Here is an 18,141-nt window from a genome sequence, read left to right as displayed (position 1 = left end):
ATTTATTAACAACGTCAATGTATCCAGTCTATGAGAAAGCAAGAGCTCTTCATTTGGATGCTTCGAAAACCTATTTTCAAAGAGGACATTTTTGAAATGTCTGAGTAGGTATAAAATGAATAATGCTGAATTTAATTTAACTGCTTCAGTTTCAGGGTCCTGGTATTGTGCGTGCTGGCTCAGAGTCACACTGCCTTGGCTTTGTCATGTTACTGGTAAAACTTTTGATATTTGTCCTGCTTTTTTACAACATTCAACTCTTATGCAACTCTTCTCACTGGTTTAGAGAGGGCTGTGAGAAAATGCACATTGAAAGTTAGCCGAGTTGTCTGCAGAAACCCCTTCTCTCTCTGTGTGTCGTTTGATGTCTCTTTCTCACAGAAAACTGGTTACCTAAAATAGCCTCTTCATTAAGGCAAGGCTCAAATTATTTAATGTCTGTTTTAAATCAATACCCCAATTTCCATATGTATTTTGGAAACTTTTCTTTACGAAAAAGACAGTACCTTTGGAAGATACCCAATTAATATACCTAACGGAGGCTGCTGATGCCTCATTTGAACTTCACCTGAACATAAACTGTAGATTTGATCTTTTACATTTGAGTTGCATGGAAAATAAATGTCTTCAGTCTGTACAGGTGGAACATTTATAGTGAACAATAACTATGTATACATGGTGATATGAGTATTGTCTCACTGCCAAGGTGCAATTTAGAGACAATAATTCAGTTGCATAGTAATGACTTGTAAATGCACGTATCAGGAAATCAGAGGTGAGTTATGACAATTAAAGTATGGTGTGGGTTTGTTGGAAAGTTCAAGATGCACAATTGGACACACATTAAGTGGTTCATGACCCATTTCAGTGCACTTTTTCCTTTGATGCACGGTACGTGTTCTTCTGGCCTAGATAATAACCTCCGTACAGCCACAAAGCAACCTACCTATGCACGGGGGGCCCAAAGAGAGGTCTTCAGTTTCACACGATGTCTTTATCCTAACTACATTTTAAGTACATTTTTGATTTTGATTAAATATTTGCTGCCTTTCCCAGTGTTTTGTGTGGTAAAGTCACACAGAGAAGTAGCCACACCTGTGTCACTTCCCATGTAGCACTTGACTCTTTGTATCTAGGAGTGGTGATGGAAAGACGTAACAAACTTTTTGTCTAATATACTGGTTTGTCATTACAGGTTTCATTATTTTCTTATAGTTATATATGGTTGACATGCCAAGTGATACAATGGCTTATATGTAGATATTTTTGTAACATTCATAATCATTAATCAACAATAATATTCCATTAATATTGACAGTAAAATCCCTGAAAAAACAACACTGAATTATTATGGGTTGACTGACCTTTAAGCTTTAAAAGTTTGACCTAACAACTTATTTTTACATTCGATTTTGCATTATGGAGTTTTTTTATTTAATAAGATCTGATTAAAACTAGAAATACACATGCACATGTGTCAGCACTATCTTTACTAACAACAATTCTCCTGCTACCTGCGTGTGAGAGTGTGTGTGTGTATCTGTGTGTATCCTCCCCCCCCCTTTTCTCTTTTTTTTAAAAGGGAAATTGACGGGGTTTTTCTGTGATGTTGTAATATGTGGAAGTTTCCTACCTCTGAGAATTATAAAAGCGGCAGTCCTTGACAGCTCAATGAACACAACCTCCCTGACACCGCCTGAGGACAGAACAGCTCAGAGTCTCTGCTGCCAACACAGAAGAAGACATGGTGTCAATCAAAGCTTCAGTGATGGTGATCACACTGCTCACCGTTTGTCTGCTGGCCACAAATGCATCTTCAGGTATTATAGTTTCCTTCATTTGTATGGTTTGATTTTAAATGCTTATCCTATATGGTTTTATGTTTTGATATGAAGATGCATTTCTCTTAACTTGTTTTTTTCTATCCAGTATCTCATGCTCTTTTCTCCTTTTTTCACAGCGCATGGATGTTGTCGAAATTACATGAAAACCAAAATACCATTTCCTAAAATCAAGGGGTACTCTGTCCAGACAGTCACAGAGCTGTGTCCTATCAGTGCCATCATGTGAGTATCTCCTCCTTCACAACCAGACATTCAAGATGTATGCCCCATAACATTTATGTTTATAAGTGTATAATCTTTTTTCTTTTCTTATAATCCATAGTTTCCACACAAAGAAGGGTAAAGCATGCACCGACCCTGCTTTGAACTGGGTGATGTACTATGTTGACCGTTTAAGGTAAGATTCATTTCAAACAATTGTGCAACATAACTCAGAAACTGTGATATTTTGCAGGCTGTGAAATGCATTTACACAAAAAGATTGAATCCAATTATAACAGGATCAATTCTCATTGCAGGAATAGAGCACAAATGGTTCACATGAAGTCCACAAAGGCTGGTATTTGAAAAGAGACGATGGAGCCGTTTTCCTGCCTGTTACCCTCATACTGTGAAACCAATGATGTTTCACAGTTCAGTTATTCAGTAACTGAACTGTGAGACACTGGCAATGCAACACAAGAATCAGCTCAGTTGTAAGAGCAATTTAGAATATTATTTTCATGTTCTCAGTTTCTGTTTTATAATGAAATGTATTTGTACATAATGTTATAATATATAATCATTAAAGTTTTGTTAAAAAAAGGAATACATTGTGACAAGTCTCTTAATTATGAGGTCTATTGTTAAAACGTAACAATTAAATTACTACACGTGAAAACATCTTTACACTTTACTTCCTTGTTTATGATCACGGTGAGAAATTCCAGCTCTGGAAGTTTTGTGTTCTGTGATCAAAACACGGCAAAAGGGCTGAAAATACTGTGACGTTAGAAGGAGGAAGTAATGAGAGCTGTTTGAAGCACATTGCAGAACAGGTATTTCCAACAGATATGCTTACATCATCTGTAATGAAGAGGAGTAGTAATCATTTATAGGTCATGGTGTAATGATTTTCTGCTGGTACTATCCTTTAACTTATTAACTTTTTACTCTTGGAGAATAATACAGATATTTGTATATATATTGCTAAATAGGTAGTCTGAATGAAAGTACTTCCAAAACATTGTGATAGACAGTGGTGTAAAGTAACTAAATAGATGTACTCAAGTACTGTACCAAGATCGGAGTACTTCTTCCACCTCTGGTTATTATAGAATACTTTGAACATAGAAAACCAAAGCCAGGGTTACAAAGTGTTCAAGTGATACAGAATCATTTTTAAAAGTACTTACATTTTAAAGTAGAAAAACATTTGTAGATCTAGGATCAGTTAAAATCATAAAATTAAAAAAATAGGATAAACTGTAAAAATGAACTATATCATGTCTACATTACAGAATGATCAGCTTGTGCACGTAGTCGTTTGAATAACTCATGGACCACTAGATGGCGGTAGTATCACTTGAAAGAAGAAGAGCTGTGAAATGATGTTCAGCGGCACTTTAATTAGTTTTTGTTGTTTCAGTGCTATTTTTATTTGGAAAGTTTTATCATAAAGCATTCTAAAGATCAGGGCTACATCAAACACTGATGTTGACTTCAAGCTTCATCTTGAAAACTTCTTCCTTCTCTTTCAACATCTTAACATTTGTAAAACCGAGACTCATTGTGGGTGAGTTTCATGTCTCTCACATAATGCTTTCCTGTATTTAAAACAGCAACAAATAAGTACGTTGATTGATGTACTTCATGCCCAATCCTTGGCCATCGGCTGTTGGCAACAGCAACAAAGCAGAACAAACGAGCGTTTTCTCCTGTCGCATGAATCCATCCCAAATGACAGTCTGGAGCAATGCTCACAGCCACTATTACATCACCTCCAATGTTCTGCACCACTGTACAGAGTGCTTTTCTATGAATAATACAGAGAGACTGTGGAGAGAGGGACCTGGACATGTATAACTAAATGAAAGGGAGTATATACTTTTAGAAAAATGTGATAGAGTCTATGGAAAGACAGTGTTGGAAAGATATTCTGGAGTGGGCTGAATATGATTTATATGATGAATTCACACCGTAAATAATCACATCAGACACAGTTGCATGGATATTGATTTAACTTTATTGGATTAATTTATGAATCAGACATGCTTCCTTCAACACATTCCTTGATATATCTCAACTGTGTTTATATTATATGAAATACAGATACAGTGCAGAGAGTTGTTGTGAAGGGGAAAAGAGAGATGGCAGCAGCGTGGCCGGTCACACTATCTGCAGGAAGACAAGGTTATAGACTTGTGTGTTTTCCCATGAGAGAGCAGTCTGCTTTAGTATGAAAAGAAAATAACATATTGCACTCTGGGATGAGCAGACAGGTCTTTTATCATGGCATTCATGCACACACACACACTGGCAGAAAGGCAGACAGTGTCTCATGAAGCTCAAACACAGATAATGAGACATCCTCAGAGAGGTGAGAACAATCTGCATTAGAACATTGCTTATATCCCAGCCCATCTGAAGTAACCCCAGGGAGGAGTTTAGAATAAATAAACTTAAAACTAGAACATTATTTTCATGTGCTATAATCTTTTTTTGTTTGCCCTTGACTTTCCTCTCTTTGTCTCTCGCTCATTCTTGCTGGCAGAGTTAACACAGAGTTAACTGCTCGGTGTATAATTAGACAAACAAAAAAGAGAAGGATGAAACATCTAAAGGAGAAGAGACTCCAAATGATTACACATTCACTCCGCTTCCTTCCCCCTTGCTGCACACATAACCACCAATTAGAGGAGAGGAGAGGAGGATGAGGACAAGCAAGCCGCCAGAAGTCTATTTGTGTCTATCTCTCTTCTTCATTTCCTCTCTTCCCCTGAACACTATCCAGCACCGGAGAGGGAGGAAGAGAGGATAAAATAGAAGTGAAAAACAAGAAGTATATAAATAAAGAAATCAGTGTTTCACATCCGGTCGGCTGATTGGCTGAGACGCGAGTCGGGCAAATCTGGGCCACAGTTGCACTCATTGTTCAGTGAGCTTTCTACACAGTCCAACCCAGCGACAGCAATGAATGTTGATTGTGACCTTTGGTCTTTGCGTACAGTGGAAACAGAGTGTCACTTTTGTCTATGCATGTGTGAGTGGTTTCGTTTCTAGATTTTACATGCGCCCACTTTGCCCTTTTGTTCATTTCATTCCAGGCGTCGTCAGAGCAAGCCTCGGGGCACAGTCAACGGTCGATGGTTTTTATGTGATCCATATCAAAACTCACCGACAGCGTTGAATGTTCACCGAGGCAAGCAGGAAGGAGAGTGTGAGCCGAGGTGACAAGACGAGGCAGGATGTGGAGGAGGGAGGACAGAGAGACAGGGAAGGAGGCGAGGATGTCACTCACAGCCCAGAGGTCAGGACGCACAGCAAAGGGACATAATGAAACAGGACAGTGGCAGAATGAGTCCACTGTCCACAGGGCAAACATGCTTCTGCTTATGTTGTACATGATCGTGATGTGTGGTGAAGCTGGAACACAAACTGAGAGGATCTGCTTTATTGCATTACAACCGCCTCATTAACGAGAGGAACTTCATTCATCTCCACTTCAAACACGGCCGTAACAGCATCTGAAACACAGAAGAGGAAGTTGTTAGCACTGATGTTGCACAATATTGTAGAAAACTGTCCCTCCTCATTTCCTTTTATAGAATTCAGACATTTCCTTTTTGGGGTGAAATGGATAAATGAAACCAAAACTATTATCATAATAGTAATAATCTAATACCTCTTCCCCTTAGCGTATTGACATCTTTTAGATTGTTGCTTTTAAATTGTCTATCGTTTTTACTTGTACTTGTTTTATGGTGCGTGGGCTGTGCTGTGTGATTTTTTTGTATGTTTTGTTTGTTTATTTGACTGTACAGCACTTTGGTCTGGAGGTTAAATATAATATAAAAAATAAATACTCTACATATTTAAAAGCAATTCAATAGATGTTTTAGTTTCATATTTAAAGCCATTATTTTGTTGCCCAGGACACTATTAGAGAAATATTGTGGAGCCTGCCACTGTTCTTGTGGACATCTAGTCCGGTGAACAATGCTGCGATGTCCCACTGTGCAGCCAAGCTTTTCAGACCCCAGCCATGCCAGACCACAGGCTGAGAGCTCCTATTGTCAGGAGCAGGGCCGAGCAGGGGAACAACCACCGACAGTGTGGCTGTGCTCCTGCACAGACGGGGGGGCTGACGTCAGGATGGTAAACGCTGATCTATGGTCATTCATCGCACCGCTCCATCGGCTTAGTGTGCTGATGTCATTCAGCGGGCTAGACCTGCATCTATTACTCTGCTGAGGATGGCAGACATCAGGCTAGCATTATCACACACTGGCTACAATGAATGAGTAATGCATCACGTTATGGCAGCTATAATTCAGAAGGTCATAAAATAGACAGTTTGCTTTTTGTCTGGGTCTTTGAATCATTGCCTATGCATTCTTTCACAGGCATGCTTGGATTTTATGAATATGTAAACATGTACAAATTCATTTGGATGCTCATGGCAAAATACATACAGTATCTAGTCACATAATGTATTATAACATTTACATAATGTATTATAACATGTACAACCACTTAAATGATTAACATGAAACACTATATACATACACGTGTTTTTTGTCCTTGTTCTGCTTGCTTTTTTCTGGTGTGAACTGCAGCATGTGAACTAGAAGTCTCTTTTCTCTCAGGGTGAAGCAGCTCAGATAAGAGACCAAATTCATAAGCCATATTACATCTTCCCTACTCTGTCAGACTGTCACACACACACACACACACACACACACACACACACACACACACACACACACACACACACACACACACACACACACACACACACACACACACACACACACACACACACACACACACACACACACACACACACACACACACACACACACACACACACACACACACACACACACACACACACACACACACACACGCCTCACCCCGCAATAAGCCCTAAAACGAAAACTAGGCAGAGGGTCGAGGGAGAAGAGAAAAGGGGGCTTTGCCATGGCAACCCCAGTGTCAGTCAGCCATTTCTTCTTAATCCCCCGCCCCCAGTTCAATGTTGCGCCCTCTGAGAGACCCCCCTCTCTACAGCTGAATATTTCTTTTGTGTTGAGAGACTCTGTAAATGTGTTTCTATGTGTGTGTGTGTGTGTGTGTGTGTGTGTGTGTGTGTGTGTGTGTGTGTGTGTGTGTGTGTGTGTGTGTGTGTGTGTGTGTGTGTGTGTGTGTGCGTGTGAGGGATCATGGAGGGGGAGGATTGGGGTTAGAGGGGGGGAGATCATAGCTAACCCAGCTTAAACGGGGGGGCCAAGCTGCAGGCCACAGAGTCTCAACATTACATTGGGGGTACCAACTTAAGATCAAATCACACACACACACACACACACACACACACACACACACACACACACACACACACACACACACACACACACACACACACACACACACACACACACACACACACACACACACACACACACACACACACACACGTGCATATACACATTTAAACACTATATTGATGGAGGGAGATAATCTTCTGAAATGGCAGATAATTGCATCATATGGCAAACAGCCGGGCCCTTCCTCCCCGAGACTAGCGCTGACATACTCTGCTTTTCCTTTTCTTTTTTTCGCAACGAAACTCTTGTGGTATCTGGCTCTTTCCTGAGCAGGCCACTTTACATTACAGACAAAAGCGGTTTTGGAGGAGTGGGTGGGTAGAGGCGTCAGCTGCTAGACAAAATTAAAAGGCCTCTATTTGTCTCTGACAATAAACGTCCCCATCTTTGGAGCTCCTCCACAGCTGCAGCCAGATAGGCTTTCATTTCTAACTGCACACTAATAGAGAGCAGTGTCTCCTTCCTCGACTATAAGCCGATTTAGTGTGCAGGATAAAAATTCAAGCAGCTTTATAGTCATCTCTCTGAGTTGCCTTTCCAGCGAGGAAGAGGACAATAGAATGTGACACATGGTGGATACTCGGTAATAGAGAAACTACGGATTTTGTGAAGCTGTTTTAATGATGTGCCGTATACCTGGTGGAAATAATCTTCACGGAGTCACAGACATCAAGAGGTGCATTGTGAACACCTATAGATAGAAGACAAAAGCAGATAAAAGACGAACAGTTAGAGGCAAAGCAATGGGCTGGAGACCGACTTCTATATTGCACAGACGGAGGGGAAAAGGCTTTTTCTGACTATCTATTATATAAATGCACAATTAATTTGGTTTTCACTAAAGGTTTCCTAATCAACAGACAATTAATGTCCAGTGCATCCTCCGGAAATCCCAAAATGCTCTTCCCCCGGGGCTGAGCTATGGAAGCGAGGGGAGGAAGTGCCAGTGGTGTGTCTCTGGGTGGTCCGATGTGGCCGTGGGCGAGACTTTAATGTATCTGCATGTCCACTCCAGTGTATACTGTACATTCAGCCATAATGACTAACAGATTTCCTGTAGGGGCCTAAGACGCCCCTCCATGCCTACAGATGCATATGCTCCACTTTAATGGCAGCCTTCAGACTTTATTTGAAGTGTGCTGTGGTGTTTAGAAAAAAAACGGAACCCCAGATTTTTCAGAAGGGTGGAAAAACATGACTTTGACGACCTACAGTGCCCTCGGCCTAATATTTGGCCCTGGTGGGTTCATCATATTAAGTGGCCATTTAAACCATTCAAACTGTGGATAATTGCAGTTTCGCTGCTTTGTGGTGGTTCTGTTTCAAGGGTATAACAATCTGGGCATGCCAAACATCTGGCTGGGGTATTAAATGTGACATAGGCTGCGGACATAATTCTAAAAAAGTATAATGTCAGGAAAACTTGGCCAAAGAAACCAACTAAATTTGATGGTCTGTGCAGCTTCTAGTAAAATTATTTTCTTCTGATGTGTAGCCGACGTGTATATTGTACTTGGCTAACTGTGGATATCTGAGCTGACTTAACGAACCTTATGAAACAGGGAAAATGCTCCATGTAAATCTAGTCTATTTGAGAGCAAAGGGCACATTGTAACACAAGGTGCAGAGTCTGTTCAACAAGTGCAAAGGCATGAACCAAAAGCAAAGGCATGGAGTTAGTGCCTTGGGACTGATTGGCAGGATGGGGTCGTTCCGTGGCCCTTGACCTTTTTAACCCCTAGGAATGTCGTCGTGCTGGTGCATGTATTGTTCCAGCCTCCCTGAGGAGCCCCAGCAGTGTGAACGCTCCTTTCCCCCCAAAAGAACTCCCTTTTCTTCCTCTAATCCTTTTTTGTCTGCTCTTCATCCTCAGACTTCAATAAACAAAAGGTATCAACAGGTCTACAGCGGGCTGTTGTTCTGAAGTGGGTGCCAGGCTGACCTAAAACACCTACTAGGATTCAGTAAACAAGAACCTTATCGCTCATCAAATAAGCCACTGTTTTTATAGGTCCACTCTCCATATCTGAGAGATCTGAGTATCTTCAGGCAGTCTGAGAGTCTGGCTCTGGAGGAAGTCACCAGCAGTTGAGGGAGACTGACAGATGAGAGGGCCAGACAGACAATTACTGGCCAGGTATGTCCTTTATATCCACCTAGGGCTGGTCAGAGGAAATGGAGGAATTTATGATGTCATAAAAAAGTGCCAGAAAGAGAAGTGACTGAGAACAGGTTGTCTCTGGAGCAGGAGCCATAAAAGACTCCTGCGCCCCCCCCCCCCCCGACTACCACCCGAGATGATAACACTAGACTGAGCGCCCAAGATATATGTGTGTAGTTAAACCCCCCTATATATCGAGAAAATATTTTGTTAACAGCGATGAAGCAAATGTGTCATTATATATTAGATTCTAGAGATGGAGAGCAAAAATAAATACACAACCTAAGTTCTGTGCATGTAAACATTATTTGTAGGTACTAGCACCATGTCAATATTTTCCTTTTGTGGTTCTTTATACTTGTCCTTGTCAACAATTCAGTAGAAAATAAATCTAAAAACATACATGCAAACGCATAAATGCTAAAAGTAAGTGATGCTGAATTTATATAAATGTGTTGTATAATTGAATGACTTGAATCTCTTATAATTAATAGTTGTATCCCCAAAGGAAACCCGCTGAAAAACATGTCTAAAAAAATACATTTAAAGCTGTCTTTGTGTTTATCTCCCTCAATCTCTAACCCCTGTTGTACAGTTGAAACCACAACAAAAACAAACCTTCACACAGGAAACATCTTTAACAAGACGACACCATCTGCCGCCTCACGCTAAGCAGGTGTAAGGAAGAGAAAGCCTTAAACGTTCTATTTAGACATAAAGGACACCCGTTCCTTTTTGTAAACACGCACACAAATTCACATCTATACGTACACACACACTACACTTCTCTTCCTACTACAAAAAGATAGAGACACACTCGCAGTCGTATTGCTTGTTAAAATAAAAAAAGGAAGAGAGAAGGCGGTTATTTGCTCTAGAACCTCACTAAGGAGGTTTCCCATTGTAAAAAGGAGTGGCTGCCCTGTTTCCTTTCATCCCTCTCCTTGAGGCACGCTGCCTTTGTCTCATAGAGGACAGAACAACCAGCCTCCCGGCCACGCTACACCGGTCAAATACCAGGGAACTACCCCTGGCCTACTGGGAAAAACCACAAGAGGAGGAGGAGGAGGAGGAAGACAGACAGAAAGAGAGGAGGGGGAGATAAGGTGTGAGTGTTAATCTGAGGCGAGACTGAAAAGTCTAGAAAAAAGGTGCGTGTGAAATAAAACCTGTCATTAAGTCTCAGTGGAGCTACGAACACCTGGTAGCAAACTGCACTTCAAAAAGATGTCAGACTTGTTGACACCGAAGAAAAAATGCTATGTATCACTTTAGAAGCTCAAATTATGACCATCTGTTTTTACTTTTCTTTCCTCCTTATTAAAAGGTAGCAACTGTATGTGAGCAGTTAAAGACTCAGAGGTTAGAAAGGCAGGTCTACCGGTTTTTTTCTTTTCCCCCCTTCCAATTCTGCACTTTCATGCCAGCTCAGCAGAATGAAGGAAGTTCCTGTATATGGGGCACTGTATAGGGATAAAGTGAGCTTAAGTCCTCCCCAAAACCAACCGCAGCCGGCTGAATGTAAAGCTTTACGTTCTAGTCCTCACGGACTGTCTCAGCACCCAGACCTCACTGTCACACCTCATAAAGCAGAGCTCAAGCAGTGGGGTTGTGTTTAAAGCCAAGGGGAAAGATAAGGCAAAAATAAGGACAAATAAGAAGGAAAATAAGAACGCCCCTATTCAGGAAACTGTATGTCGCGAACAGAGTGAAAAGCCCTTGACAAAAGCTCTTTAGCTGAAACTCTGATGGCATGTCTCCAGTATGCTGAAAAAGAAAATATACTTTCGGGACAAATTGCAGGAAACATAAGGAAGTGAAAAAGCCATTGAGGGATTTTTAACACCATAATCCTCTCTTCTTATTTCTAGTTTTAGCTTAGCTGTCGAGAGGGAAGCGAGGGCCCGCAAGTTTATCTTCAAATAGTCCACAAAGAATGCCTGTCATTTCCTGGCGTTCCCCACTTCCATATGAAAGCCCCCGTTCCTTAAGGAACAATGGGAAAGATTCCAAAATGTCCATTGGGACTTGTTGGCATGGCGATACAATAGAGAGCATGTTGTGACAGAATTGAGACAGGCTGTTTCTCTCACCTGTGACAAGATCGGAACTAATGCAATGTTGTTGTCTTTCAGCGAGCATACTCCATGATTAAAGCGGCCACACCAAAGCTTCAACATCCCATAAATGAGCTGAGAGTGGAGTCTAATGGAGGCCCTGAATCTGTCTTTGACAACTCACTAGAATATCCTTTATTCATCATACCTAGGGGACATTTTAGAGTGAGTTTCTAGATCCCTCATCCCTAATCATGGTTTTGTTATACATCAATGTGACTCCAATTGCAACCACACACCGTCACACCAAAGCTGTAAGAGTGTATCAGTTAAGTTAAATAACACGTTTGGTCTTTTAGTTGAAAGAGTTCAAATGTCATGTGCTCCTGAACAGGCCAATAGGATCTTAAAGTCACCTGGCTCGACCCAAAGCTTTGGCCTTTGGCTAGACAAGAGGTCAGAGGTCGTCCACTCAACTAGATAGGCAGTATGTCGATATGCCTGAGGCAGGGGCCAGGGGTCTCCACTAACCTAACCTTTCCATTTACCCAACACTGTAGCTGAACTGAAGAAAAGCACAAACACACACATGTGCACACACGGGATCCTGCTGCTATGAACTCATTGGCCCCTTAACCTCATTTACCTGTGATGCATGAACACAAAGCGTATGTGGTAAACAGCTGCGATTAGATCTTCTGCTTTGGATCCATAGATAAGTCTGAGGTGGAAAAAAAGGACACAGGCATTACTTAAGTCTTCTGAAAAGAAGTTGACATCTGTAGTTGACATCTGTGCTTTTTATGTCTTCCAGATGACTCAGGGATAATGGATTAAAAAGTTTACATATTGCATTAATGACTTAAAAAGAGGGGAAGCCAGTTTGAAAGAGTTTTTCTTCCTCACACTTTTGCATTTTATGTTCGATCACAGCCGGGAAGATCTGGGGGTCATGTGATGCTATCAAAATGTCCTTTTCACAGACAAAAAAAAAACAATAAGAGTTTTATTTTTTTATTTTACAGTTCTATGAGAAGACGATGATGACGGATGAACGGTGATCTGTGGTTGAGAGCCTCATCCACCGTGATAGCAGGTTACTTCTGACATAATTGCAGGTTGCAGCTGATGATCACATGTGATAATGAATTACACAAGAATGATGATCATAGTTCCAGCAAGAGATTAGAGAAGCCAACATCTAACCACCTACCGGCCCGCATAACAGCAGCAGGAAGACAGTGGCTTGGCTCCATTCACCCAGCCTGATAACTCTCTGAGAGCAACTCTAAGTGAATGAAGCCAGAGATAAGCACTTTGCTGCTCCACGATTTAAAAATCAGGAAGATGCTGCTTTTTCTCTTCACAAGGGACAAAGTTAATTATATGTCAGCCTCAAGAAGAATAAAAGGTCAGTTAATCTATTGTTGATTTTTCTATTAAAATAATACATCATTTTCCCACTGTATATGTACAAGAAATGTAAGTGCAGACAGTTAAAAGTCAGCATTTGGTAAGTGCTTGTTTTTCAAAAAAAAAGCCATGCATTTTTCATTAAGAGCACGCTGTGTACAATCCATAGCCGGTTAAATGCAGTGCTGCACTAAGCGTCAGAATCTACTTCTTCCAAATGGCAGAAAGAATTTATGGAGACTGCCTCATTAACCTTAAGGCATATTAGTGCTTGGCACTGCATGCTGAGAGCTAAGCAAGACAGATTGTCTCAGCTGCTTTAGAATAATCAGAAGGGTCAGAGCAGTGGCACAGTGGACCCACAACTGAGTATAAAACACTTGTGATGAACTGTGTTTATTTGGTCAGTGCATCCTCTCAGTGTGCCCACCCTGAAAATGGCAGTCTGGCTTTTGTGCCATGTGCTGGAGGCCCAAATCCGGGAGGAAGTCAGATGCGCGCAGAATGTTTCCGAGAATGTGGGATGCGCACAGCCACGCTTACAATCTGAACATTTTAAATGACTGTCTGCATTTAAAAAAAAATGCAAACATTTGAAAAAACGCGCATGCATTATGTTGAAAATCACTAAACACTATATATTTTGATTGCATCAGTTTTTTCTTTCTATTTTGCCTATTCATTACCGGGCTGAGTTACGCACCCGTCCACAGAGGGATACCATCATGAGTCACGGCTTGGCGAGAGACGGGTGGCGGCTGAGAATGATCGCTGTCTGCTTTCTGCTCTTCAGGTGTCTCACGCAGATTATTTGGGGCAGGAGGGCTGCTGTAATGTCCATACAAAGACAGATGGTCCACACAAAGCCGGTGCGCATTGTTCAGCTGGAATATAATAGCCCCGATTTATCAGTGTTCGCCGACTTTCAGGCCCCATACACTGTGTGGTGAGTGAAATGAATCAAAGTTGTATTGTTTGGGAGGCTCCCAGTAGGATTCCTTTGGACTGCACCGGCTGTTTAAACATAATCTTAAAACTTTCCAAGCAGCGGAAGCAGCATTTATCTGTACACTGTGTAGTCTACCATCGACGCGTCTCGCAAAGCGTTATAAAAGTTGTAGAGTGCAGAAAAAACTGCCGAAATCTCGTTTTTTCCCTCTAGTCACACGGAGGCTCTTATGAAAAGAACCGGAGACACGCTTTTCTATTCGCTGTTAGTTTCACATGCGCTCATGTTGGAGACGTAAAGCCCCCTCATTAGAACTGAGCGCCAACCCAGACCCCGGCACACATTATCACAGTTACACAATCATCCCATGTGGATATTCAGCAGAATATCCACACTTTATTTAGATACATTGATTAATTATAGACGCTTGATTTCTAAATTCTAAATACAGAATCGGTTTGCATAATTTAAACTGGATTAAACAGACAATGCTTACTGTTTTTAGGTTATCCTACATTTTACATGGTGGCATACTTACGCCATTTCCCTTCCCCGGCTGCAGGTAAAACTGCAGGATTCAGACTCCAGTAGAGGTGGACTGATGCGTTTTCTTCAAGTCTGCCACAGTGGGTATTTTCACTCTCATCACTTCCGTCCGAGTCCAACTCTCCACCGACTGAGCCCCTGCCTCTCGGATCCACAGATTACGTCTGTTTGAGAGGCAGGAGGGAGGGCATCCGGTTTACAGGGATCACCAGGAGGACCGGCATTGGCTCAGAGGAGATAGCTTGATAAAATGCGTGCCTGCCATTGGACGGCAGGGCAGGAGGGGAGGGGGCAGTCGTGTATTATTCAGGAGAAACCGGGTGGGGAGTGAAAGAGGAGGATACTCAAAACGGAATATGCAGACAATGCCTTGTGTCTCAGAATTTCACATTTCATTGGTGGATTTATTCACCACAGTTTATGGTTTCCAATAATCTCATCAAATGGACTAACAGGCTAATTGGGGCATTTATGATAACCCAATAGTGTTTGTATAGCTGTTAGTATGACCTCAGAATTCTGAACATGCACTAGGATCACTGTAATAACCACAAATATACTTATAGGAACATTATGGAATATTAATAAAATAATATTTGTGAAAGATCAGAAGTGGATTTCTCTTTCAAGTTTTCCTTTCTAAGTCTGTTCTATTTTTAAATAAAATTAAACATGCTGGACTCAGACGATGGAAGTGGAAATGTATAAATTAATCAAACAACCCTTTTTTTGCATCAAACATCAAACCTAAAGAAAGCGCATGTGTGTTTTTGTCTGCACATGGGACATTTTGTGTGTGTCCATGCATGTGAGTGTGTCTGTGTGAGAGTGTGTTTGTGTGTGTTTCTGCTGTATGTAGGCTACGAGACAGCTGGAACTGCAGAATTTTCCACACAGGAGTAGGGGAGGGAATGGTGCATGGATAATTCTCTCTTCAGATCCTCTGGTACTCGCTCCGAGAGTACTCAGCTGAATCAATAATGCTCAAAGCTTTCTCATGTTCCCTCTCACATCAGTGCTACTGTTGGGAGTCCGGGGCAGACCATTTAGGTGTTTTCTAGAGATGATTATTTAAATTATAAAAGCCACCACTTCTTCTTGGATAATTGCAACGCTAAATCACCCTTGACCTACAGGCCTCCCGCATCACACACATTCACATCCAAAACTGTGAGTTGTTAACCTGCATACTGAACCGGTGTGTGAGCAGATAGAGAAATCCTAATAGCCACAGCAGGGGCTCTTCTCTCTCCGGTAGTCATGGTGATTGAACACATTTCTCCACACATCAAGAGAGGCGGCCTGTCTGTGCTGCACCACACAGGCCTTTATTAGGCCCAGACCCTTGGACTGGAGGGAAGGAAGCACCAAGTGGAGGATCACACCCATTTTATTGTGACTCTACAATTTTATGACAGTCAGGAGGCCGTCCACCACAAATTAGTTCTTTTTCGGGAAGACTCTCTGCTCTTGTCTCGGTTAAACCGATAAAATGGCACGCTGAAATCTCAACAAAGCGGCACATCATCTGATTATTGTGCGGATTTGAAGGCTAATTTGCATAACTGGTGGGAATGATGCTCTCAGAAGTATAGCACCTAGATGTATTCAGTATTCAGTCTAATTTCTAACATCCATACGAGAGCAGCAGCCTTGGCTTGATTTCCTTTAAGCTTCTAATCTCTTTTTCCTCTTAATTTAGCTGCAGCTTCAATCACAGCTCTTTCACAAATCTAACCGCGTGGGAGTTTATGTGTGTGACTGCTATCATGTGAAAACCTTATAATTCCATAGTCGGTGAAAGTCATATCTTCATTTTAATTCAAGGGTCATGCGGTTGTCAATGGGTTTTAAGATTTTGGCACCACTTACTGATAAGGCAACCCTAGCAACAATTCCATTAATCTTTAACTTTTAATTCAGTTATAAGCCGTTAATAAGGACGTACTTGGCTGGAGTTTATTTTTCAATGGACCCGCCTCTGAAACACTTCATAGGATCCATTTCACTGTGTGTGATGTGTGCTCTGCGTGTGCGACCATTACATTGGGTTTCATCCCTCTATAATTATTAACCACAAATGAACATTGATAACCTGAGACTTCAAGTCTCACTAGAAAGTGGAAGAAGTCACACCCACTACATTTTAAATGCTAAACAACACATAATGTTTAAATTAAAGAAGCCACAAGCATTTGTGCATGCTTTCATATTCTCTATAAACAGATTCTGCATATAAAACTTGCACAGGCGATGGTTGTATGCAGGGAAATAGTTTGTGTGAGGAGAAAAAGAGGCACAATACATAGGCCGACTGTTATCAATGAGCATCGCACAGATAAAGGAAGTCTTGGCCTGGATATCCGCTGGCTCCACCACAACCTGAAAAACATTGCCCCTTGCACCCAGAGGCTTATTGTCATTTTAGGATGAGTTCCAGGATTAATGGATTACTAACATTTATGCATGCATGTATTACCTAAAAAACAAAAACAAACAAGTCAACCTGGCAATACAGAAGCTGTTCTCGATTTAAAACTAATATAAAGCTTTAAATGGTAATTGGTAAATGGACGGTATTTATAAAGCGCTTTAACCAGTCTTTGAAACCCCTCAAAGCAGTTTCACATTCTACAAGTCATCATTCACACATCATTCAAACACTGTTGGCCATGGAGATATATAGGCAAGGTCTCGATCCCACAACCTTCTGATAAAAAGACGGCCACACTACCCCACAGTCACAGTCGCCCAAATCAAGACTATGTTACTGTTGGATGAATTAATAAAACGTTATTGTTCTTAAAATAAAAACATTGCATTCATTGTATTCCATTCCACTTAACTCAAAACACTACACCATAGCTTATTGTGGCTAATATTGTCTACTATAATGTTAGCAAACTAGATCTTGTTGTGTTTGATAATGTTGAGTCAGATCGCTTCTCTATGACTCCTTTCGGTGGTGGCGAAGTCGATAGGGACTTGGCTTGGCAACTGGAAGGTCACCAGTTCAAGTCCCAGCAAGACCAAGTGCTACCGAGGTGTCCCTGAGCAAGGCACCGTTCCCTACACTGCTCCCCGGGCGCCGTTCAAAATGGCAGCACACTGCTCCTAACACTAGGATGGGTCAAATGCAGAGAAACAATTTCCCCACGGGGATTAATAAAAGTCCATCTTATCTTATCTTTTGCAAGTGTTTACCCGACGTTTAAGCATGTCGCCAATAAACATTTAAATATGTGTTTCCATCTATTTGAAAGCTCTTCACGTTTACATTCATATGTGTGTGATCCAGACTCTAGTCAGCCCTGGACTTAACACAAATGGAAAGTGTCCGATGTGCTACTGTTGATTACCATGACAACGTATTAAGCTGAGGCTTAAAACCATGGCTGTCCCATACTGTGCCTAGTAAGAGTGACATCTCCAACTGCTCCAGTAATGAGCTGTCTAACATGCTGTCATCCTCCACAGATGGAGCACATACTGTACAGTAGGACACATTTCAGATAATTAGTCAGGCAGACATTTGAAAGGAATATTTTCACATTTTAGGAAATATGTGTATTACCTTTATTTTTTA

At 41.4% G+C, this 18,141-nt stretch overlaps 1 protein-coding gene and 1 long non-coding RNA gene across 2 annotated transcripts; one reads left to right on the top strand and one right to left on the bottom strand.

Moving 5' to 3' along the window:
* Positions 1-1,036: 1,036 nt before the first annotated feature.
* ccl20a.3 (chemokine (C-C motif) ligand 20a, duplicate 3) lies at positions 1,037-2,652 on the top strand. The gene is made up of 4 exons (XM_079650607.1): positions 1,037-1,820; positions 1,961-2,066; positions 2,167-2,241; positions 2,363-2,652. Exons 1-4 carry the CDS (start codon positions 1,745-1,747, stop codon positions 2,409-2,411), a joined length of 306 nt encoding a protein of 101 aa, XP_079506733.1. The 5' UTR covers positions 1,037-1,744; the 3' UTR covers positions 2,412-2,652.
* A 1,398-nt stretch (positions 2,653-4,050) lies between these two features.
* LOC307017549 lies at positions 4,051-14,682 on the bottom strand. The gene is made up of 4 exons (XR_013802220.1): positions 14,548-14,682; positions 12,294-12,368; positions 8,066-8,120; positions 4,051-5,569 (listed from the first exon to the last, which is right to left on the bottom strand). It is a non-coding gene; the product is annotated as an uncharacterized lncRNA (long non-coding RNA).
* Between the last annotated feature and the right edge of the window lie 3,459 nt (positions 14,683-18,141).

This window comes from Notothenia rossii (assembly GCF_949606895.1).
Source record: "Notothenia rossii genome assembly, chromosome: 9".
NCBI classification, from domain to species: domain Eukaryota; kingdom Metazoa; phylum Chordata; class Actinopteri; order Perciformes; family Nototheniidae; genus Notothenia; species Notothenia rossii.
This window is presented reverse-complemented; position numbering and strand designations above follow the sequence as displayed.